The 24,164-nt window shown below is 40.8% G+C and overlaps 1 protein-coding gene across 1 annotated transcript in view; it reads left to right on the top strand.

Moving 5' to 3' along the window:
• The first annotated feature begins 8,409 nt into the window (after nt 1–8,409).
• xylt1 (xylosyltransferase I) overlaps nt 8,410–24,164 on the top strand; it is a 78,272-nt gene continuing 62,517 nt past the window's right edge. The window contains exon 1 of the mRNA XM_072462412.1: nt 8,410–8,755. Within this exon, the coding sequence (XP_072318513.1) occupies nt 8,474–8,755 (282 nt within the window). The 5' untranslated portion in view covers nt 8,410–8,473. The remainder of the gene's footprint in view (nt 8,756–24,164) is intronic.

Here is a 24,164-nt window from a genome sequence, read left to right as displayed (position 1 = left end):
GTAACATACTGGGTGTATGTTGGTAGAACAGAAGAGGGAGAAGCGTGGTTAAAGTCACCAGAGATGAGGAAGAGAGCCTGTGGATGCTGTGTTTGCAGCCTACAAGGACAGGAGAGCAGTGCTTCACAAGCATTTTCAGCATTGGCAGACGGGGCCACATAGACTGCGATCAAAATCACATGTGAGAACTCCCGGGGCAGATAGTATGGCCTCATGCCAATAGCCAATAGTTCAATATCCTTGTTACATAGCTGCTCCCTCACTGTGCAGTGTTCGGGTTTGGACCAGCTCGTGTTCACATACACCGCCAGACCGCCTCCTCTTTTCTTCAAGCATTCTTTCGTTCTGTCCGCCCGCAGCAGATGAAAATTGTCCAAACCTACAATAGAGTCTGGCATTTCTGCTGTTAACCAGGTCTCTGTGAAAATCAAGACGCTGCTGTCCCTATACATCCTCTGGGACCGCATGAGGCTCGCTATTTCCGTCATTTTATTTTGAAGGGACCTCACGTTACCCATTACTCTACTCCATATGGATGGTTCTTCTTCTGACTCAAAGAAATGCTTCTCCTCTTGAGTGGTTCCAGCTCCACTATCTATCTTGCGTTCGCCTGTCTGTCTGAGGGAGTCGGATCTCTCCTTCTCTGTGGAACTCCTCCAGGTTTCTATGTTTTCCCAAAAAGGTTTGGTAGTTTTTTTCCTGGCCGAGAAGGAGGGTCTAAGGACACGGGAGCTTGGGACATTTGTCCAAGGACAGGGGATGCAGGGAAATTGCTAAGTCCCTATGACCATTATTTAATCTGTTTTTCACTGTCACCCCTCGAGGCAACTGCTGTTGTGATTTTTGGCGTTACAAAAATAAATTTAATTGAACTGAATTTATCAGGCTCAGTTTTGTTTTCAGCAGCTCGTACTAAACTGTCATGTCGTATCTCCAGCACTGGCCAGTAAAACTGAAGCAGAAGTCTGGGACTGACCTCATACAGTCTTTGTCGGAATTGTTGAATCCACTGTTGGAGCTGAAAGCACAGACTGTCCATGTAAACGCTCCGGGTGAATGAATAGACATGGAGTCCTAAATATCTGTAGGTGGAGACCTCGCAGTGAATAATCACCAAAAACTTAGGGTCTATGACGATATTTTGAGTCTTTTTCAAATCACATGAGGTTCTCACACTATTGCACAGAGATCCACCAGAGAAGTGCCATATAGACTATCTATAGACTATATCATTAAAGAATTTTTGACACAACATTTCTACTGTGTTTATCGGAACAATTGTTTGTATGCAGAACTGGCACATCCTTGGGGAACCATGGAACTGATCATTTTAGATTTTGAAAGGTTTGATTGAATCTGACTTGCTGCTGTCTGTTAGGTAAAAACAGACTCAAATGGGGCAGAACTGGGTTTACTCAGCGTTTACTGAGGTGATCATTATAAATTCAAAACACTTTGTAGTTTACATTGTCTTTGTTACATACTACTGTTGCTGTCTTATTTTGTGCTTTACTAATTTTAACAAGTTTAATTTACTGTTAACAATGTGTGTGTGGTCTGAGTTTGAGAGTGAGGCATTGTTTTTTTGCAGTTATGCTTTATTGTCCCTGTAGGGAAATGTGCTGTCTGCATTTGACACATCCTTCAATGCCACTGAGGCAAACTGTGCGTATCCCATCTGCAGATCTTGGACTAATTTAGTTAGAGGATTGTGCATGTTTTGGGTTGATGGGGGAACACCCAGTGCCTGTAGGAAACTCATCAGACACACAGAGAAACATTCAAACTTCACAGAAAGACCCGTGAGTCGAACTCATAAACGTCATAATATTACATTATGTAATATGTATTAACAAAATATTTATTTTTATAAAGATTTTTAAAAACCCAGACCATGGTTATATGAATGTATTTTAAAAGCTAACTCAGAAACAGCTTGCTCTTCTGAGCTTTGTTCTATGAAATGGTGTGTTTTTTACCTGCTGCAGAATATGCAGAATAAACTCCTCAAAAATGACATCGTCTTGCACCTCTGGACTGGAAATGTGTCATCCTGGTTTTCAGATCACAGTGGGAGTAAACAGCCGTCCCATGGTCCCCTGGGTTAGCTCAGCCAGCCAAAGACACCTGTCTGCTCTGTGGACTGCAGCAGGGTGCACTTGCTTCATTACATAAGACAGTGTCTAACCCACGGACATTTAAGTCTCTCCCCCTCCAGCACCATACTGGTACATCGGATTTACCCTTTCTAATCATTTCTCAAAGACTTTCTCCACTGAGAACAGTTTATGCAATGTCACAAGTCTGTGTTATAGGGTTTTAACTGAAAAACATGGTTTAAATCTACTGCTTGTAATATCTTTCTGGCATTAAATATTTCTGCTTTGGGAAAACTGTTTCAAACAACAGCTGTAGTGTGACTTCTAGATTACCGGTATACGCCATCCAAAATATAAACATAAATCATTTTAAATATGAGACTATTTTACAGCAAAAACCTTTTAACACATTCAATCACAAGAAGGAAATTCAACCATTTAGGAATCAACAGTTAGAATCCAGTCAAAACACTTCCCACCAGCATTTTCTGTTTGTGCATTTATGTCTGGATAACTAAAAGGTTATTGCTAATTAGAATGAGCGTTTGTTGCCGCGGGCGATCATAAGTATTGTCGCTGTAACAATCCTGCCCGTTTGTTCCCCTGAGCAACAGAACTGCAGCTAATGAGAGGCAGCGCAAGCTTGCAGAAAATCACAAGCTTCTTATATATTAAATCTAGCTTTTAGAACTTTGTTTTGATCTCATTTGTCCTGCTGCCCTTTGTCTGCCCTATGTGCTCTGCTCTCCCTCCGTCACAGGCATCTCAGCAATGCTTTTAGTATAGCTCCTACAATCCAATTATTTCTATTTCTGTCATTTACAGTGACGTTTCTGTCCCTCCTCCTGCTCTGCGTCTTTATGTTTACCACAATTAAAACTGTCCGTCGTGTGTGATACTCTGTTATGTTTACAAGCTGATAATCATTTTTTTTTTTTTAAATGTAAGATAAAGAAACATAACTAAATGGGATTGGAAACATAATATAGGACAGATCATGAAACGGATGCATTTAAGCTGTTGCATTGATGTGACCCAAACTAAACTAGTATTGAAAATTGAGACTCATTTGAAAAAGTGTTGATATTGGGGGAAAAGAACTAAACAGACTAAAAAGAGAGACTAATTTAAGTCTTGAGTCAAGGTTCCCTCTAATTTTTCACGTGTCTGGGCAAACGCACAAGGTCCTTGGGCACACTGAGGGCAACATCAGATGTGCCCCCTGTGGCCACACACCAGTATCACACGGCACGCCTGTTCAAAACCATGGATCATAGCAAGTTACATTAAAATAATCAAATTACAGCAGCAATTTTCATTAGTTTACTTTTATTACAAGACATTGGGCCCACTTAAAATTAAAAATACAAAAATCCTGTTGTTCATGAGACGTATAGTAGTTATATGTGAGAGTCCTGCTTTGGCCTGGCTGTGGTCCAGTGGCACAAGCCATTCCATCCTAAAAGAACCGCATTTCTTTTTTACTTTGGCTTGGTGGGTGGATGTGTCCCTGGCGCTGCCTATGATAAGGGGTTGTGTCTTTTAACTCCGCCAGATTATTGTTAGCTAGAACCTGCAAGGTGCGTATGGGCAGGGCACATATGCACTATCAATGCTCTGATTGGCTGTGTAGCGTCCCCCGCGGTCCGCTGCGCTGCGGGACTAATTAGACTAATATCTCAGTCAACATGAGTCTGATTGTAATAAAATACACAGCGTTTTGAAACAAAAAATATAGAGAACACGAGTTACACGACGTGTCCCCTGGACAGTGCTTCTACTGTCCACCGTTTGGTAATTAGATTAGATTATGTCTAATATTAGATATTAATGAATAGGTTTATGGTGAATAAAATGTTCGCCATAGATTTTCTTCTGGTCGCACTGTGCGCAATTGCGCAGGCGCAGCTTAGAGGGAACAGTGGCCTTGACTAGTTGTAGGATAATAGAATGATCTTGTTCTCTATCAAGTTTAGTATAGTACATTTAAAAGAAAGTATGTAGTGAAGTAATCACTCTGGATCAGTCCATGTTGTCCAAGTTTCACTCAGCATCAATATCACATGTGGCTTGTTCATGATTTTTCCTTTCACTTTAGACACTTTTTATTAGGGCTGCTCAATTTGGGAAAAAATATCGAATTGCAATTTTCTGGTATTGCTTTTGATTTCTAATTCTAGTTTTAGTTCTAAAAATAGGATTCTGTTCCAAATTCAGTTCAGTTCACATTTTAAACGTGTGCAAGAGATTTGATTGAAACAGGCTTATGAACTGACAGAATAACAAAAGAATCATATGTTTGTACGGATCTAAACTACAAGATTAGCTGTTTTATGTAGAAATAGCCCTTTTTGTTGTTTGAGGTGGGAATTATGCTTCAAAAAATTCTTGTCTTTGTACTTTGCTAATTGTGCCCATTCAAACTGCGATTCAGATTTGATTGCGATTAATCAAGATCTGCAGTTTTTGGTGCTGCACTCAACTCAACCAAGTCAACAATCTGGTCTGTATTCATAGTCTGAGGATGGACTGCTCTCGTAGAGATCCTGATTCTATTCTACAAAAGGCAGGAATGTCTAATTGCTCCGTTAATTTCAGAAGGTCAGCTGCCTCTCAAAGACCGATCTCTCTCCTCAAAGCTGTTGTTCAGGGGGAATAAGCTTTGTCTGACTGAGTGCCAAAGCATTCCTGAAGGAAAACCACGCCGGGAGTTTTCAAATGGAGAACAATGCTCATGGTGTAGTAAAAAATGGCTCCTAGTTTAACAAACATGTGCACAAACTATTTATGTGTACAATAAAGCAATATTACAATTCAAGAAAAAAATCTGATTGTGATACCACAATGATACAAAACATAATGCTCTTCTTACTATGGTCTTATATTAAACCTATAGACAATATCAATAGATGTAGTAGTTCTGATATTTCATTATGATGTTATTTTACTAAGAGATATATTTAAAAACATGTTGAATAATAATTTATTCTATCCTCAGTTTAATTTCATAATTTTGTGCTCATTCACTCAAAAAAGGTACTCGACCACTGATAACAAAAACACTAGATTTAGACATGAAAAGATTTTTATTTTCTACACAAAATTGTAGGTTGATGTGATCCTCATTCATCCAGGCGTGGCCAATAGTAGAAGCTTTTTCAACTACAAAATAGCACTTAATTAAAATCACCATGTGGTCTAATTTACCACGTGGTCTCATTTACCATGTGGTCTCATTTACCACGTGGTCTCATTTACCATGTGGTCTCATTTACCACGTTGTCTCATTTACCATGTGGTCCCATTTACCACGTGGTCTCATTTACCATGTGGTCTCATTTACCACGTTGTCTCATTTACCATGTGGTCTCATTTACCACGTTGTCTCATTTACCATGTGGTCCCATTTACCACGTGGTCTCATTTACCATGTGGTCTCATTTACCACGTGGTCTCATTTACCATGTGGTCTCATTTACCACGTGGACCCATTTACCATGTGGTCCCATTTACCACGTGGTCTCATTTACCATGTGGTCTCATTTACCACGTTGTCTCATTTACCATGTGGTCCCATTTACCACGTGGTCTCATTTACCATGTGGTCTCATTTACCACGTGGACCCATTTACCATGTGGTCCCATTTACCACGTGGTCTCATTTACCATGTGGTCTCATTTACCACGTTGTCTCATTTACCATGTGGTCCCATTTACCACGTGGTCTCATTTACCATGTGGTCTCATTTACCACGTTGTCTCATTTACCATGTGGTCTCATTTACCACGTGGACCCATTTACCATGTGGTCTCATTTACCACGTTGTCTCATTTACCATGTGGTCTCATTTACCACGTTGTCTCATTTACCATGTGGTCTCATTTACCACGTGGACCCATTTACCATGTGGTCTCATTTACCACGTTGTCTCATTTACCACGTGGTCTCATTTACCACGTTGTCTGTTACTAGTTTTGATATGGATCCATTTTATTTGTTTTAAACTGTCCAGCAAAGTCCAATTTATATCTGCATATTGATTTTTTATTTACTTATAGAATACTGACTAAAAATCTCCGGATGCCTTGAAAACCGTGAGATTTGATGCAGTATATTTCTCTGAAGGCAAAGGAAGCGTGCTGGTAATTGATGTCTGCGTCCTATTTTGGGTTGACGAGATGTGAAGATATGGAGAAGGTGTGATGTCTGTGTTTCTGTTTTTGGGGCTGGCCAGGCCCGCCGCAGCAGACATCATGATGAAGTGTGAAGATACACAGTCTGTAAATCTACTTCTATGACTCACAGCTGGATGGATGTCAGAACTCTACAGACCACTAGAAGTATTAACCATCAATCCACTAATGGTCTCATCATTTAGCAGTATATTCTAGTTTAGCCCTAACATTATGACTTGCAGACAAGTCATTTTCACAGATTAAATCTTCAGGCACCTACTGAGGGTCAGAAAAAGTGGTGTGAAAAGGTGAGTAAAATGTGCAAGTGTAAGTCTGGTTGCAGATGAATCGAAGTTGTGCATCGCCAAAACTACAGTTCGGTTTTGTGCTAAGTATATGTCGCAAGTTCATAATTAATATACATTCACATCTGTCAACTGGACAAAGGTGTAGCAAGTAGCAAGTAATAGCTTCCACTTGAAAAGAAAATACTGGCCTATTTTGTCTAATAATACAACAGACAATATTGACCCAAATCGATTCAAAAGATTCAAGTTAAAGCAGCTTCTTCTGAGTTAAAGGTTTCCTCAGAACCAGTGGATCAGTTTGTTCTGTCATAACTACAAATGAGGTAAAAAAAAAAAAAAAACATGTTGTCATTTGCAGATTATCATAAGTTATGCTTGGTATTTGAACTCGACTTCCTAGAACTACTATCAAAATTGGCTCCTTGACTTTTGGTGAATGATGCGTGGGCCAGGAGTGTGCACCAAACTGTGAATGACGTCAGCCGCTCTCACAGAGACTTGAAAGCCCACAGTCGGCTGAATCAGACCAGTGAAGGGACACATTTTAGTAGAAAGGCTCGAAAATTGGCATTACATAAGTCACAAAGTTTAGATAAACCTTATTTGATGAATTTTATAAATACGAGTAAAAAGTTTAAGGTTAACAACTAAATAAATTAAGTTGTTCTATTGCAGCTGAAGGGCAAGTGTAAAAACACACCCTGTTTTGGTGTTTTATTATCTATCTATGCAACATTAAGAACAATTTCTTATTTTGACACTGGTTTCATTTGACACTGGACCAAAGTCCAAAACAACAATAAAATGAAACATTGTTGTTTAGGTCAGGTGTGTCACCATCTTTATCTTATTAATAAATTGCTTCCTTTGGCCAATGTGTCTTGTACTGGGGGAAGTTGTGTCCTTGGACAGCTGATTTGTCCTTACTCAACAGATGGAAATATTTCACCGAGCAATTCCTAAAGCTTTATTCTAAATGATACACAATAATCCACTAATAATGGATGATTAAAAACCATTTAGCGACAAGTTGGTTAATTGGACTACTCACCCAGATGAGTAACTCCCATGATGCCAATTCATCATCATTCTGTATGTGGAAATGAGACTTCAAGAAATGTATCTTTTTCAGCTGGAAACAGTCTTAATTTCTTAAAGCTAAACAGGGTTAATTTAAGACCCAACTGTGATTTTGTGAAGAGGCGCCTCAAGCGTTGTGTTGGGGATACAGATTTTTGACTCAGCCCAGTTGGAATCAGAAGTGTCAGTCAGGGGCCTCTGGAAACCTTTTAATCCTGCTGTTGTGTCTTGTAATGTGAATATTATATTCAAAAATGAGTTGGAGCCTCCTATCACTTCAACAGAATGATTTATACTGTCGCCTGAAGCATTGTTTCCACACCAACTCAGTCTCAGAGGATAAGCAGCATTTATTAAAATTTAGTACTAATCCTAACACCATATAGATATTACTTCTCAAACAGCAGTTGATGAGCCTATATAACTTGGACCTATACATTTGAAAGCACTTCCACAATGTGCACCTGTAGAATGGACATCAGAGCAAGATGAATGCTGGAGCCACCCAGTGACAAGACATGGTGAGGATATAGAATAATACAGTGTCATGTGGAAATACAACGACACGGACTCCCTGAGCTCTCCTTCTTCTCCTTGTTCTCCGTCCGTCTCCTCTTTCTCCACACGGGGGCCCTGTGCCTCTCCTCTCTCCTCTCTCCTCTCTCCTCTCTCCTCTCTCCTCTCTCCTCTTCCTCTCCTCCTCCTCCTCCTCCTCCTGCTCCTGCTGCTGCCGCGTCCCTCCGCTACACTTCCACTCGCGTTGGCGTCTCGCTGCGCAGAGCCACAGAGCCTCAGCCCGGTGTGAACAACATGGTCGGCGGCTTGTGCGCTCGCAGGTTGGCCCGGCGCTCGCGGTCCGCCCTGATCGCCGCGCTCACCGTGCTGCTGGTGCAGACGCTCATCGTTTGGAACTTCAGCAGCCTCGACTCCGGGGAAGAGCGAGAGGAGCGCGGATTCAGGGAGCGCGAGAAGAGGGACCGGCTGTCGGGCAACAAAGCCGCTGGCAGCGACTATTTCCAGCCGCACGGGCACCATCCGCGGCAGCATCTCTCTCCGCCGGGAAGAGGCGCGTCTCGACACATACAACAACCGGTGAGAGACGAGCCATTCGCCGCACATCCGCGCGTTTATTACGCCCGAATGCAGATAAATCAGGCTTATTTGGAGATGAATGGGTTTGCGACATGGCACAACATTTACGCACGCTTTGCTTCGCTCACGCTGAGGCCGTAAATGAAGTGAACGCGGGGCAGTATTTGGATGCTGTCGCCGCAGACGGAGGCTACGCAGCCGATGGAGCGATGCTGAGACGGGCTTAGGCTCGTGGAGACTTGAGCCGTCTGAGCGAGCTCCATCCACAATCAAACACCACAGCGGAGGACGACGTGTGAACTCTGCGTGTAGTTCACACCAGGAAAAAGACTCATTTTCGGGTAAAAGTCTTGACTGGAGGAGCGGGGTCAGCATCCATGCCATCCTCAGGCCAATCTAAAGCCTCATGTGCAAACTGTTTGATGCTGAACTAATATGAGAGTCACCTGCCATGTATTAGAGTTTTAACATAATAATTGTGGCAGTGCATGGACCGTGCCACGCAGCAGTTACAACTACTCACCTGGAATACATACAGAGCAACAGCCTCCAATCTATTTTAATTGTGATATTAGTTAAGAATAGGCAGGTTATACTCATTATTTTCATCATGATCCTTGACAACGGTGAGTTTAAACAGTCATTTAAATATGTCAAAACGTTTGGATAATACACGCTCAAATAAAACTGCTTGAATCAGGTTAACCTCTGTCCAAATTAAGACTGAGGCAGGTCCAATTTGTGAAGTCATACATTTCCCCAAAAATTCCGAGCCCCCTCCACAGCACTACACTGAGTAGAGTTTGTGGGACTGTAATTTGCCTGAAGCCTGAAATTAAAAACTTGGGATTCTGCTGCTTGGTCTCTCAAGCAGTCAAGAGTGCCCCAAAGAAATTGGACGCAGTGGTTTTCTGGCAAGTCCTGCCACGTTTTTCCCCTGATAAAAGTGCCAGCCATTCAAGTAACACAGGGTGTCCAGTAGCCACCTGCAGATAAGCCATTTTACCTGCAGCATAATACCACAGTGTGATGTTTGTCTGCTTAAGTCACATAAGAAGTTGTTTTTGTAAATGAGAATATGTATTTTAACCAGTCTAGAACAATAAAGACGACCATTGACAGTTGCCTATTTGTAATGTTGTGACTGTAGTGTTAATTGGAAGCACAGTTTTGAGGACCTTTCACCATTCAAACGATATAATATTGTGCTTTGAATTGTTATGGCAACGGTCCTCTTTAATCAGTCTGAAACCCATGGAAAGATAGAAATAAAAATACTTTTATTTTTTCTTATTATATTTGTGGCTTGTTTTACATCTCTTAGTCATAATCATACTTTTAGTGTTTTAAATGCTTATATGTATTAGGGTTAGCTTGAGAATCTTTCCACCTCTGTGCATTGGCTATATTTTCTGTTTTTTTTTTCTTAAGATTTTGTGGCCTGTAGGCTTTATTGACAGGAAAGTACAGAGTGAAATGGGGGATGAGAGAAGGAAATTGTCGGAGTCGGGAATAAAACTCACGACACTGCGACCGGCTGCACTCGGAGCCGGGCGTACGTGTGCTGTGTCTTAACCGCTCGACCACCGGGCAGCGCAACACTGACTGTATATTAATTGTGGAATTAATAGTGCTGAGCTGCTTGACAGTTTGAGAATCCTCCCTTGAAACCGGACGTATCAACAGTGATCGTTGGCCAATTTGCGTGACGATGCTTGAGGGCATTGTTCCTAATTGTTTCTGAATCGTCTCTGATGTGTCTTTCAATGCCTGTACATAGCGTTACATAACAGAGGCCGGTGTTTTCAGTGGAGATCCATTGTGTCAGCAACCTTTGCTCAATGATGCACAATGTTAACACACAGAGGGATGGTGGAGGTTGACCTTTGGAGGAGGGTTTTTATTGCCATTGGATGTGGGTGCTTCAAGAGGGCTACACACATCTAGTCCAGCGGTTCAAACTCCACGGCCGGTCTGTCAGATTGTCAACTCTGCCGCTGCAACGCCGCTGACAACCAACCAATCTCCTTCAGTGACAAATATCCCTTTGACTGGTTAATCACTGCTGCTTCACTACGATTAAGCAGTCCTGATTTGTGACATGTCATACATACCTGGATGTCAATTACTGTGTATTTAATGGACAGCAATATAAATGCCATTTCTCATGTTTTCCTGTTATAAAATATGCAGGAATAGTATCGTAAAAATTGAAAAAAGTGAATGTATGTATTAAGCCCTGAGACTATCTTCAGGGTTTGTATCTCACATAACTATAGTAAGGAGATACTGGTATATCCAAAAACATAGATAATAGCCAAATTGTTGTTTTGGAGAAGCCAAATTTAATTTGTCTGTAAAAATGATCAAAATTGCGACAAGAGAGACAAACTAGGGGATAAAGTGATAGTTCTGCCATTTTGTGGTTGATTTTATGGTCCATTCATGTTTAAACCTTAACCAAGCACAATTCCTGATGCATTGTTAAAATATCATCTGAACATTTGTAGTCACAGAGATTATGCTAAAAAAGTATATATTGAGATAAACATTTTGGTCAATATCTTCCACCCATACTCAAAACACTTTGGAAGAATAAATGTAGCAATGAGTTAAATTAATCTAAATTCAACAACTGTCCTGTGCAGATCTTAAAAGCTGCTTTGTACCGTGGAAATGGACTTCTAATGGTGTAAAAACACAGCAGCAGTTACAATAGTTGAGAAAGGATTTATTGTAGATGAATACGGTGTAAAAGATTGAAGAGTGCGTGTTGCATCGGCCACATGAACACTGTCTCTATCTCTTAAATGAGGGACCACGCCTATGAGAGCACTCAGCCGCAATAGACTAAGCCGGGAGCCATAGTACCAGTACAATAGCACACAGGAGAGAGGAGTCTGCTCTGTTTGGAGGGGACATTATGCAGCAGTGGATGTGTCATCGCAGCAGGCTCCAGTCTGGAGTCTCACTTGTCATCAGAGGAGTCTCCTGTTGTGTCTCATGAGGGAAAAGCTGCTCGTGATTGTCGACATTTTCCTCCCTAATCAGCTTGCTAATGCTGTTCACAGCTGCATCTCTTAAATATGCATCCAACAGGTTCACATTATATGTATTTATGCATTTTACATATCCCCAATAGTAGAAATTCACTCAGTGTTTTAGTGATAAAAAGTGTCATGTGAGCTTGTTTGAAGGCCAGTTTAATGAACAACAGTGGTGGAGGCCCATGGCAAAACAAAAACACTTGATAATTGTATGATTTGATTTGATTGAAATCTCTATCAATGTATTCTATACATTGTTTAGTGTTCATCAACCATCTATTGCAGGCCTTGGTGTTGTCCTGAGACCTTTGTTTGAGACTTATATTATTATTGTATTTTAACTGCTCAATGTGCTTGAATTTAAAACAAAAAAAACTCATTTATTTTCTATTGATGGAGTGTAGGGCTTTGCAATGAATTTATAAAATTATTTGTAAACCACAATGATCAGCCTTAACATGGTCTTTCAGCCAATCCTGTGACATTTGGTTTGGACAAGATTTCAGATTTATATGAATTGTTTGGCATTATTTTGTGTTAGATTACACTGAATAAAGTTTTTATTTCTTATGTTCACAAACCTTCAAAAGAACGAACACAATGAAATTGTGATTGATCAATACAATCAAATAAAAAGTCATGATTGAATCATCCTTGAACAGCTCCGGCCGGTGCTCCACATCTGGTTGTCAGCGTTTTTTCCCCCGTCTGCCTCTGGACTCGTGTAGCGTAATGTTCTCCGCGGGTGTCCTGCTCTCACATGCTCTGTATAAAGACTTTCCCTGTTAGTCATGGCCATACACGTAACATTACCTCCGATCTACACTCTTTCCATTTCCCGACGCCGCACATCACTTTTTTTCCAAAATGAGTTTCCTATGACAGAAGAGGACATAACAGACATTTTCCGTCTGTTCTACCTCGACGCCAGTGACTGTGGTCGTGGTGATAATGTTTAAGTGACACACAAAACTACCAAGTTTTCTCTGCTCACTTTGGCACACTAGGCACAACACCGTTTTGCCCAGGGAAGTGTGACAGAAACAAAATTCTACCGGTTAGAGTTTATAAAAAAACAGGATGACTTGAGAGGCAAGTTTACATTTCAGTACTTCCATCATTTGTACTCATAATTTCAGTACATATTGATCTTGTTTGCCAAACCCTGAGCAATCAGCCGGGCTAAGTGGCTAATTTATGGTTAGTGTCTTCTAAAAAGGATGAATCAGAGGTTGAATTGGAAGTTTTGTAATTAGGTTCTGAGTCATCATTTTCTCTCTCTAATTCTGTTCTATTTTTCACCATCCAACCTTCTGATTAAAAGCTTTAGATTTTGACCAATACAATCTGATCTTCTTAGTCATATCTCAGTTTTTTCTGACTGCTTTTGTTTAGGCGTAAGCAAAATGATTCCATATTGTGATTCTAATTTGACAGCTGCCAGAAAAGTTCACAGCCAGACACATAAATTGTTTTGCATAACATAATTTAGAATATTCAAAGAAATTGCCAAACTTATTCAACAAATGGCTAGTTTTAGTGGAATATACAGGGATTGTTTAGCCTTGTAAGTTCAACATTTGCCCATCATATGACTGTGTTTTTCTAATTTGATACAGTTTTATTTTATACGTATTGCAGTCGATGTAGATGTAAATAGCAGTGTCTTTGTGTTTGCAAAGATCCAACGATGGCTCTGCAGAGGTGTAATCAATGCGCTCTTATCCAGCTGTAATCAAATGCACTGTGCTGTACATGTGTTTTGTGTTGAGCAGCTTTTGGGAAATGTCTTTTAGCTACCGGTCTGTTCTAAACCACAACCTGCCTACAATGTGATTCATCCCACTGTGTCCAGGATCTCAGTGCTGACTCACACAAACTCACACACACACAATTATGTACAGTGTAGAGGTGCAGTTTTCCACATACACCCACTTATATGAGCATATTTATAGAACTCAATGTTTGTTATTTGACATCCAGTCCCAAGCCCAGGTATCGCAATAGGTATTATCAAAGTTGTCGGTACATTTTGAAACATTTGCAAGCCTCTCAGACTTCCTGCACCCCAGACATTCCTCCAGCTCTCAAGTCATTTAAAGGCATTCAATAATATGTAAAATAATAATACAAACAGTATTCGAACATGTTAGGCGTACCGAGAGGGGAAATCTTTGGATTGACTATTTGTACATTGATTTTAAAAAGCAAGAATCAATTAAAGTCCTGTTTGTTGCAAGTTGGGCTGCAGATTACAAAACAAACCAATGTTGAAATATGGAGAGTGAAGGCTTCGAGAGAAATAATATTTACAATTTAAATGGATTATTGATGAAAATCTGAACTTGTTTATTCTTTTTTGACCTTTTGATTTAAAAATACCACTGTCTTTGTTAAAAGTAAAAGATATTTTATCATATGTTTTGGAGTCTTTATAGTCCAGCTAACGATTACGATTATTTTAAATAGTCAACTAATAAATCAGAAAATATAATAAAATCTAAAAAAAAAAAAAAAGTACTTTATGTACATTAGTAGATTTTAAACAGCCATAATTTTGTCTGTGTAGACCCTCAGTCGTTCAGGTAGGTTCTGTAGCAAAAGCGAATGAAATTCTGTCAACTGAACGTTTTAAGAGTGAAAACATTTTGTGTCGATTCTTCAGTTCCTCTGACAGAGAACTGGAGAGTCACTGCCGTATATCTGTCCAAGAGAGGAGCTGACGACATTGATCCAACACACAGTCAGGAGTATATGTTATTAATTAACCTACTCTGAGGTGTGAACTGTCACCTTAGTCATATTTCTTGTATGATCATCCATTATACAAAAGGAAAGAATATGCTTACCTAAGACATAAGATAAGATAAGATAGCCTTTATTGTCCACACATGGGGACATTTTGGTGTTACAACGCAGTAGATACAGGGGGAAAGGACAGATAAGTTATAGGAAGTTTAAAAAAACACTCTTAATAGAAGAACTCTTATGAACAAAAAACAAAAACTCTTATTTACAAACCTCCTGTAAACAGGTCCTCTCATATCTTAATAGGGAATGGAGGGAAGAAAATAAAAATAAAGATAAAATAATAATAATAAATATAGCCGCAAGCGGCAATGATCGGCCCTCGCCTTGCCGCCGCCACGCCGCAAGAGGAGGGGGCGCTAACGCGCCCCAATTGTCCTTTTATTACGCCTACTGCTGAATCTGTGATGCTGTCACATCTTCTCCCCTTTGTTTTACCATCAAAAAGCAATTTTATTTTGAATTCTTGGCAAAATGTGCGGCTTTGCCGCACAGACACCGTGACTCTTTGAATAAAAATGTGGATAACTTTTGATGGTCCACCCCTGAAGATGAGTCTCACCAAATTTCAGGTTAATATGTCTAACGCCCTAAGAGGAGTTTGTGAAAGTCTAAAGTGTAAACATGTTCTGGCGATTTCCCCATTGGAATAACATGGAAGGTTTCGGTCATCGTTACGGCAAAGCCATAACAATTATGACATGGGTCTCATTTACTTTTTTGATGGGGATTCCAAAATTGAGTTGTGTGTCAAATTTCATATAATTTCGCAAAACTAAATATTTAACCTCCATATAAAATCTGTAGGGGGCGCTGTGGCTCCAAATTAATTTATTTCACTTCAAGTAGGTTTAGGGCAAAGAGTTTAACAACTGATTCTAATTTGACGCAATTCGGACTTTATCTGCGCAAACGGCAGAAATGTTAAATTTGGGAGATTTCTGAAATTCTAGCTACAGTTTGCGGCTTTGCCGCACAGAGACCGTGAGAGGTATCAATGTAATTTGGATAACTTTTGATGTCCCACTCCTCAGTAGCATTTTCACCAAATTTCAGCTTTTTAGGGCCAACGCCCTGGAAGGAGTTCGTAAAAGTACGACGTTTGGAAAAACTCCGAAGTCATGTTTAGCCATTTTTGAAGCAATATGGCCGAGGTAGGAAAGCGCTCGCGCTTTCCTACCTCATGGTGTGGGTCCCTGGTCACTGAAGGGTACTTTCGTTAATTTTGAGTGGGCTCTGCCCACTTTGTGTTTTTGGCCCTCTATACAGTTATAATGTTGAATTTTTGCATTACATGCTTATATGCACGGAACATGCAAGAGATGGGGAACGTATTCGTGAGCTACTTAGCGCAAATGAGTGCTTTATATGGGGATGACGACCGCGAAGCGGTCGTCATCCCAATGTAAAGTGCTCGTTTAGTGCGCACTTTTGCACGGGCTTCGCCCGTTTACAACGGTAATGTTCCATTTTCCTACTACTAATTAGTATGCACGGGGCGTGCATGAGTGAAGGAGTGCGTTAGTGAGTGTTTGGAAGTGGGCGAGCGCTTCGCGCTCGATTTCGTGCGCACTACGTGCGCACTTTCGCAGCCGTGCTTCGCACGGCCTTACGAGATTAATAGCCCTCTCGCCAGCTTGTGGCGCTCGGGCCTAATTAAAGCCGCGGTAGCGGCGATGATGGCTCTCGCCTTCCCGCGCGACCGCCTTCCCGCGCGACCGCCTTCCCGCCTGTCCGTGTTTTTTGCTGCGTTTTGCGGCATACCAAACGAAGCTCAGTAATTCACCGTTGATGATTCCGTAGTTTGCGATTTTCAAATAGTTTGTCCTGACAAATTGCAAGATTGTGCTGAACGCAGACCTGAGCAGGGAGAAAGGGAGAGAGCCTCAGTGACCCGGGTGACCTTTTCATTGATCTTCAGGGGGTCAAAAATACCCGAGTTGTGGCAGAAAGAATAAAGTCTAAAGAATAATTATTCTAATGAGGCACGAGAGGAAATGTCCCATCAAAATAAAAGAGGAAGAGGAAGTGAAGGCATTCATTGTGCTGGACAATTGTGAAAATACACAATATCTGCAATGCACTTTTTTCATGGGGTCTTGAGGAGAATATAATCCATGAGTTTCAAACAAATCAGGCAATGTTTTTCACATAATGGGCAGGGGGCGCTATAGAGTAAATAGTATGTAATGTTATGTCTTCTCATTGCAGCTGTTGGCCATATAAATGTTTAGAATCCCAATAAAATATTTGGTCAACTAAAACATTGACACTGACATAAGCAGAAGAGAATTTGACCTTTCCTAAATAGTTTTATAGCAGTAAATAGTTTAAAACAGTGTCAATCTATAGCCTCACTAATATACAGTAAGGGTAAAATTATAGAAGCTGCTCTTTTTTTCTGTTCAAGATTACATTCTGTTTTCTTCTATTTTGGAGAATGGAAAACATGCTCTAACTCTTGCTTACCTGCTTATAGTTCTGTTCCTTATTTAGACATCCTTAACATCTGTCTCATACTTTCACAAGTGGTTTGACAACTCTGGCTTATTCTAAAAAATATATTTAAAGTCATGTGCATGTCTGAGAGGGGCTTAATATTCTTAGCCTGTGAATATGACCCTCTTGAGCTCAGCGAGAAGCCAGCATCCTCATAGCACTGATTTCTGCATTGTCAAGGCAAAAAAAAAAAACTCACTATTCCCTTCAATTGAAATCAAATTACACACCAAACATTTTTGTGGACAGCGTGCCATGCCCAATCTCCATCCCCCCCTCCTCCTCCCATCAGCATTACAGATGGTTTCATCCACGAATACATTAACAACACGATATCCAGATGAATGAAGCTATATAATACCTCGTGTTGCCAATAATCCCAAAGGTAAGAGGCTTAGCAGAGCCGGAGAGATGAGAAGATGCACTGTGGCTGAATTAGTCCAGGCTCCATGTTGATATTCAGGCCTAAAATGCCTTGAGCGAACGCACATTTGGATGAGCTCGTGGCCATATGGAGGAGTTATTAGGTCACTTAACTCCCACGCTGTTGACTAGTTTCAGGGTTATTTCTTTAAATAGATCCACTGTCTAAAGTCAAGGCACATTTATGGATTTAAATGTGTTTAAGATTGTAGATTAAAATACTTTTTTTAGGAAGTGGAATATAAAAATGCTAAGATAATAGTTTTGAGACTGGTTGAAGTAAATTAAGTCACGTCTTAGTTGATTATTTTTCTTCAAAGTAGCTCTTGCATATGTAATTTAATGAATTGACCCCTGTTTAATTAAAGTTCTTGATACGAGTTTGGAAATGACTAAGACTCTTGTCCCTAACTTGTTCCCTGAAGGTTTGTGTGCTGTGATGTGAAAGTTTTTCGTCTTGTCAAAAGTTTATTCCAGTTCAATTCAAATCATCTAGTCAACTTGTGTAACCTGAAAAAAGTCTCTAGCTCTGTGGTAGTCCAGCTCTGTGCTTGTCCAGCTCTATGGTAGTCCAGCTCTGTGCTTGTCCAGCTCTTTGGTAGTCCAGCACTGTGGTAGTCCAGCTCTGTGGTAGTCCAGCTCTTTGGTAGTCCAGCACTGTGGTAGTCCAGCTCTTTGGTAGTCCAGCTCTTTGGTAGTCCAGCTCTGTGGTAGTCCAGCTCTGTGGTAGTCCAGCTCTGTGGTAGTCCAGCTCTGTGGTAGTCCAGCTCTGTGGTAGTCCAGCTCTATAGTAGTCCAGCTCTGTGGTAGTCCAGCTCTGTGGTAGTCCAGCTCTGTGGTAGTCCAGCTCTGTGGTAGTCCAGCTCTATAGTAGTCCAGCTCTGTGGTAGTCCAGCTCTGTGGTAGTCCAGCTCTGTGGTAGTCCAGCTCTGTGGTAGTCCAGCTCTGTGGTAGTCCAGCTCTGTGGTAGTCCAGCTCTGTGGTAGTCCAGCTCTGTGGTAGTCCAGCTCTATAGTAGTCCAGCTCTGTGGTAGTCCAGCTCTGTGGTAGTCCAGCTCTGTGGTAGTCCAGCTCTGTGGTAGTCCAGCTCTGTGGTAGCCCAGCTCTGTGGTAGTCCAGCACTGTGGTAGTCCAGCTCTATAGTAGTCCAGCTCTGTGGTAGTCCAGCTCTGTGGTAGTCCAGCTCTGTGGTAGTCCAGCTCTGTGGTAGTCCAGCTCTGTGGTAGTCCAGCTCTGTGGTAGTCCAGCTCTGTGGTAGTCCAGCTCTGTGGTAGTCCAGCTCTGTGGTAGTCCAGCACTGTGGTAGTCCAGCTCTATAGTAGTCCAGCTCTGTGGTAGTCCAGCTCTGTGGTAGTCCAGCTCTGTGGTAGTCCAGCTCTGTGGTAGTCCAGCTCTGTGGTAGCCCAGCTCTGTGGTAGTCCAGCTCTGTGGTAGTCCAGCTCTGTGGTAGTGCTGCAGGGTTCTTCATCAACCCAAATGTGTGGCAAATCACCTATCTTTTGAAATATCATTCAGTATAGAAGTGGGTTTTATTCCTTTTTTAAAATTATTATTATTATTACTATCCCGATGACAATTTTCAAACAATATTGTTGTCAAGAAACGTACATGTAAATATCATGGTTTAGGTTAATTAAGTTTATTTGTAGAGCGTAATTTGTACACAAAGTAATACATCAAAATCACAAATTGGATGAAAACATCATTAGAAAATAGACTTTATCCCCTTGTTTGAAAGATGGCGCTGGAAGTTTGATTTTTGTTTTCTTCTTTTCGCAACTCTTAGATTGTATTATTTTATTTATAGTCCGCATACCCAATGATATGATTTTGCGGTATGAATTGTTCCATACCTCCCTGCTCTATTTCAGTCCCCTACTCAAAATCTCTATTATTTTTCTTCCACTTTCAGCTTCCACCCTCCTCATGAATAGACTTGTGTTGGGAATCATTACAGTATGGAGTGTGTAAGGCTTTCAACTGTAATGGTCATATCAAACTCCAAAACACTTGACAAGCTCGACTTGACAAGTCCAATAATCGCACGGCTGATTGGCTGCTGCAGTGACATGCACAACAGGGTGAACAGCATAGATATGCCCTCGAATATGTGATCCCTCCCACACAATTCAATGACACACATGGCTCGGCGACATCTTCCTATATAGTGTATAGCCGGTGCACTCTTACCCTCTGCCTCCATCCTTTCATTTCAATAAAACCCGCTTTGTGACAAGGGGAGAAAGACATTTTCAAAAACCATGTGACAGTTCACCAGGCGACATGATGACCAAAAAAAGATACTGTCCATCACCGAAATACTTTTTTCCCAAAGAGCAAAAGACGGGAAGGAATTCACAGTAGCATTTTGTAGTGCCAGCATCCCAGAAGACTTGCCTTATCTGTGATTAATAGAGAATGAGCAAGAAGAAAGAACAGGAGATGGAGGCAAGTGAAGAAATGTTTGAAGGAAAAAAGATAAATGTCTCATCCCCTTCTACAAATCCGACATAGACTCAAATCCCTGCGTAATCCTGAGGGAAACCCGGGTTTTGGGCGGCAGGCGTGTGAGAGGAGCTGGCTAGAAAACAGCGGTTTGGAGATGAATACCAGAAACTAACCTGAGTCCAAACTCCCACTGGACTGGAGAGCATCGGAGAAGTCATTTTTACCCTGTCTAATAAATCGGTGTAATGCCTCATTCGTCCAGAAGTGGAGTAAGGAAGAAAATGGTTCAAATGTTATTTGGACACTATTTCTTAAATCAAGATGTTTCAAGCCCTATTGTGAGCTGCCTGCAGGTATATATCACAACAGGGCTAAACCGACCCAACGAGGCTAGCATGTACAAACAAAGGCAGGGTGGTTTCAGGTTAAAACTTACAAATTCTTGTTTTTCAGATCGTTACCTTCATTTTGAAAATTACTTGAATTATTTTGTTTATTTTGTCGGGACAGTGCATGTTAATGAACATACATGTTATTACACACTTATCCTTTTCGTAGTACAACTCATTTGGGATTGAATTAGGAATTTATACATTATTTAATTGGATCGATAATCCTCTGAATGTAGTTATGCCAAATCAGAAGATCTAATTTATTGGTTGTATAGCCTTATTGAAGCCACATATTCGACAGATCTGACATAAGGCAAGGTCATTGAGAGGCAATTACTGCTTTAATGCCCATTGGAATGTGAATGTAAAGTATGTGGGTGCTTGTGGTCAAGGTCGGCCTGCATAATCCAGGTTGTGAGTTCAGATGATGTGGTGATGCCTCGAGGCAGGAACTGCACAGGTGGAACTGGTGGTACTGCAGAGACTGCAGCCCTGGAATAGTCAAAGGTTTGATACATATCTGTGTGTATATACTGCATGTAGTCCGGAATTAAGAATAAAACAATTCAAAAAATAAATCCACAACAGTTGAACCACTTAATTATGATCAGTGACAAGATCCATTATACTGCTGTATCTTTTCAACCCATCCAACCATCTTCTTCCACTTATTTGGGGCTGAGTCGAGGGGGCAGGACTCTCAGACTTCTCTCATCCCAGACACTTCCTCCAGCTCTTCCGGGGAGATCCCAAGGCGTTCCCAGGGGATCCCAAGGCGTTCCCAGGCCAGCCGAAAGACCTGGGACCTGGTTCTTCCCCTGGGCCTCTTCCCTGTGGGACATGCCCCGAGACATCCGGAACAGATGCCCGAGCCACCTCAGCTGGTTCCTCTCGACGTGGAGGAGCAGCAACTCTACTCCGAGCTCCTCCCGTGTGACTGAGCTCCTTACCCTATCTCTAAAGGAGTGCCCAGCCAGCTTGCGGAGGATACTCTTTTCAACCGCTTGTATCCGCGATCTTGTCCTTTCGGTCTTTACCCACAGCTCATGACCATAGGTGAGGGTAGGAATGTAGATTTACCAGTAAATTGATAGCTTTATGTTTCGACTCTGCTCCTTCTATTTTTTCAACCACACTACAAAATGTTAGCATTTGTCATTTAGCTTTAGACTATAGAATGAAAGCTGACAATAATATATCATGGACGCTTTGTTGTTAGTCACATCTGTGCAGCACTTTTGTTGTGATTGTCTGGATAACTGTTGTACATATAGTATATATGAAATATATATATATATATAATGACTCAAGAAGACATGCTGCTGTGCATATATACACAAACAAAACTACTCCACTGCACATGTAGCAGCTCTCCACACAGCTACAGACACAAACCTTGGGAGCTCATGTCAATGAGCAGGTGTTTGAACATCCGCCGTGCGCTGCATACGGACACGACTGTCTCTCCAGTCTTTGCCACGGTTCTCATACATCTACGCGCAGCAGGTGAATCAATATGCATTTGTATCCTCTCCATCGCTCTCACGTTAAGTATAGTAGAGTGGTTATGCCGGTTCTCAAAATGCCACGGGCCGCCTCAAATCAGCCTCAATGAGACCCCCCGCTGAGGCCCTCACCGTCGGGGACAAATCATGCTATAATTGTACATTGCAATAATAATGTGTTTTCTATACCAGCGCTGATTCATCAGAGCATCACATTTTAAAGACACCATTTTGTTTATTTATCTTTCCTTACAAGTTTGCCTTCCCTTAAAGCTGGCAGAAATTATGATTAAACATCTTGTATGTGTTTGAGCTCAAAGACGGGAGAAGAGAACATATTTATGGTGGTTGGTGTGACAGTGATCACAGACATTTGCAGGGGGGGCGGGAATGTTATGTCCAAAATAAAATATTACAAAAGTAAATGCTGTTAATGCAATGTTGTTAAAGGCTCAGCAAAAAGAAGTGGTAAAACATTAGTAGTGGTTTCTCAGCGATAATGTGAATTAATTTAAATACTTTTTTTGGAGCGGACAATAAGCAGTGTGACATAGGGGAAGGTGGAAACTTCAGCTTTCAACTAATCAATTAATCTCTTCTTTAGTATTTTGACCCCTTCATATGCAGCTTTTCTCATTACAAATACTTAGCCATGGGATCACACTGAAACCTTCTCTACTCTCTAAAACAACAAAATGAATTTACACGCAGCAATTCAAACTAGTAATTTAATAATGTAAGGCTAAAAAGTTTGCGAAGAAAGCTTTGCAAAATGAGTTTCAGACTTGTGTGTGTGTGGATGGATGGCTACTGTAGTGGAAGAGCAGTTTACACGTGGCTTTTAGTGCTTTAACCATCCTCATGAGAGCTCCCTTTCCATAGAGTCGGCCCATTAGGAAAATCATTGACTCCTTATTGGTGTCAGCTCTCTATTTGCATGTGAGCCATGTGGAGATTTAAACAAACAAAAAGACCATCCTATTTTCAACTTGTTTTTGTGCATTTTTCATCCTTCCACTTCTGTCTTTGGCCTTGAGTGCTTTGCTGCAAGAACACTGTAACATTTGAGTTTAACCAGTGGTCAGCTGAGTCTCAAATAAGTTGTCAGGAAAATCAATACCAAGATACTAATTCATAATAAAACCTAGTATAAGATCATGCTATGATGTTCAAGTAACTACTATTATATTGTATTGAAAAATAAGAGTTTTTAGTTTTCATTGGTATTGGAATCTATATTGAGCTTTGCCTTTCCCTTTCCCAAAATCAAGTTGGACATTATTTTAGAATAGTGATAACACTAGTTTTATTAACTCTAGACCTACTGTGCACCATCATTACTATTATGAGACAGGAGTAGTGCCTTGACTAAGGTGGACAATCCCTGTGTTGGGCCATTCCTTTACTATGGTACATTTAAACATATCAACCAGCTTTGTAGAAAATAATTGAATTATTTTTATTTGGGATTTGGAAGGATAAAACAGGGATACAGATAGTCAGTAAAACATGCTCCTTCTTTCCAAAGCAGAGAGAGAGAAAAACAGGAGCCAGTGAAGAGACTCAAGCACTGGTGTAATGTGCTCTCTTTTTTTAGTTCCTTTTAGTAATCTTGCATTCTAAAGCAGTTCAAAGATATTGAGAAAAGCTGAGCTCTGCTCAGATAAAGAGTCGTGCAGATGTTGAGGACCTGGTACAATGACCTTGGTTTTTTCGGGGTTAAGAAGCAGATATTTACCGGTAAGTGTCATTCAGATTTTTATATCCTAAGTCTCTCTACTTCTTTGGTCTGATCATGTTTCATTGATAAATACAGCTGTGTGTCATCTGCATAGCAGTGGAAGTTAATGCCACGCTTTCTGAGAATGATACATAACAGCAGACTTGAATTGGGCCGAGTGCAGGACAGTTTCAGCATAAGACAAAAAAACTAAATTTAATAATAATAACTTAACTTAGTCAAACATGCAGGAACCAATCAAAATAAAACTTTGAGGAAACTAATGATGAGGAAACTGCTCCTTTTCCATGCCGTACCAAAAGCAAAATCCACCAAATAGATTATGAAGATACTGATTGTGATTTTGACATTCATGCTCATTCCACTCTCCTATGAATAATTGCTGCATGAAATAAAACCTACTAGCACTTAATTTGTTGATGACTTATGGTATTTTATTGTGTAATTTGTCATTAATAATGGGATTTTATCACTATAAGAACTACTTGAATCTTTAAAAGCACCTCATCATTCCTCTTGTAAATATAAATTGTACTGTTTAAACAC

Source organism: Eucyclogobius newberryi, unplaced genomic scaffold (assembly GCF_026437365.1).
Source record: "Eucyclogobius newberryi isolate DKJ021-1_F unplaced genomic scaffold, fEucNew1.0.hap1 SCAF_4, whole genome shotgun sequence".
NCBI lineage: Eukaryota > Metazoa > Chordata > Actinopteri > Gobiiformes > Gobiidae > Eucyclogobius > Eucyclogobius newberryi.
This window is presented reverse-complemented; position numbering and strand designations above follow the sequence as displayed.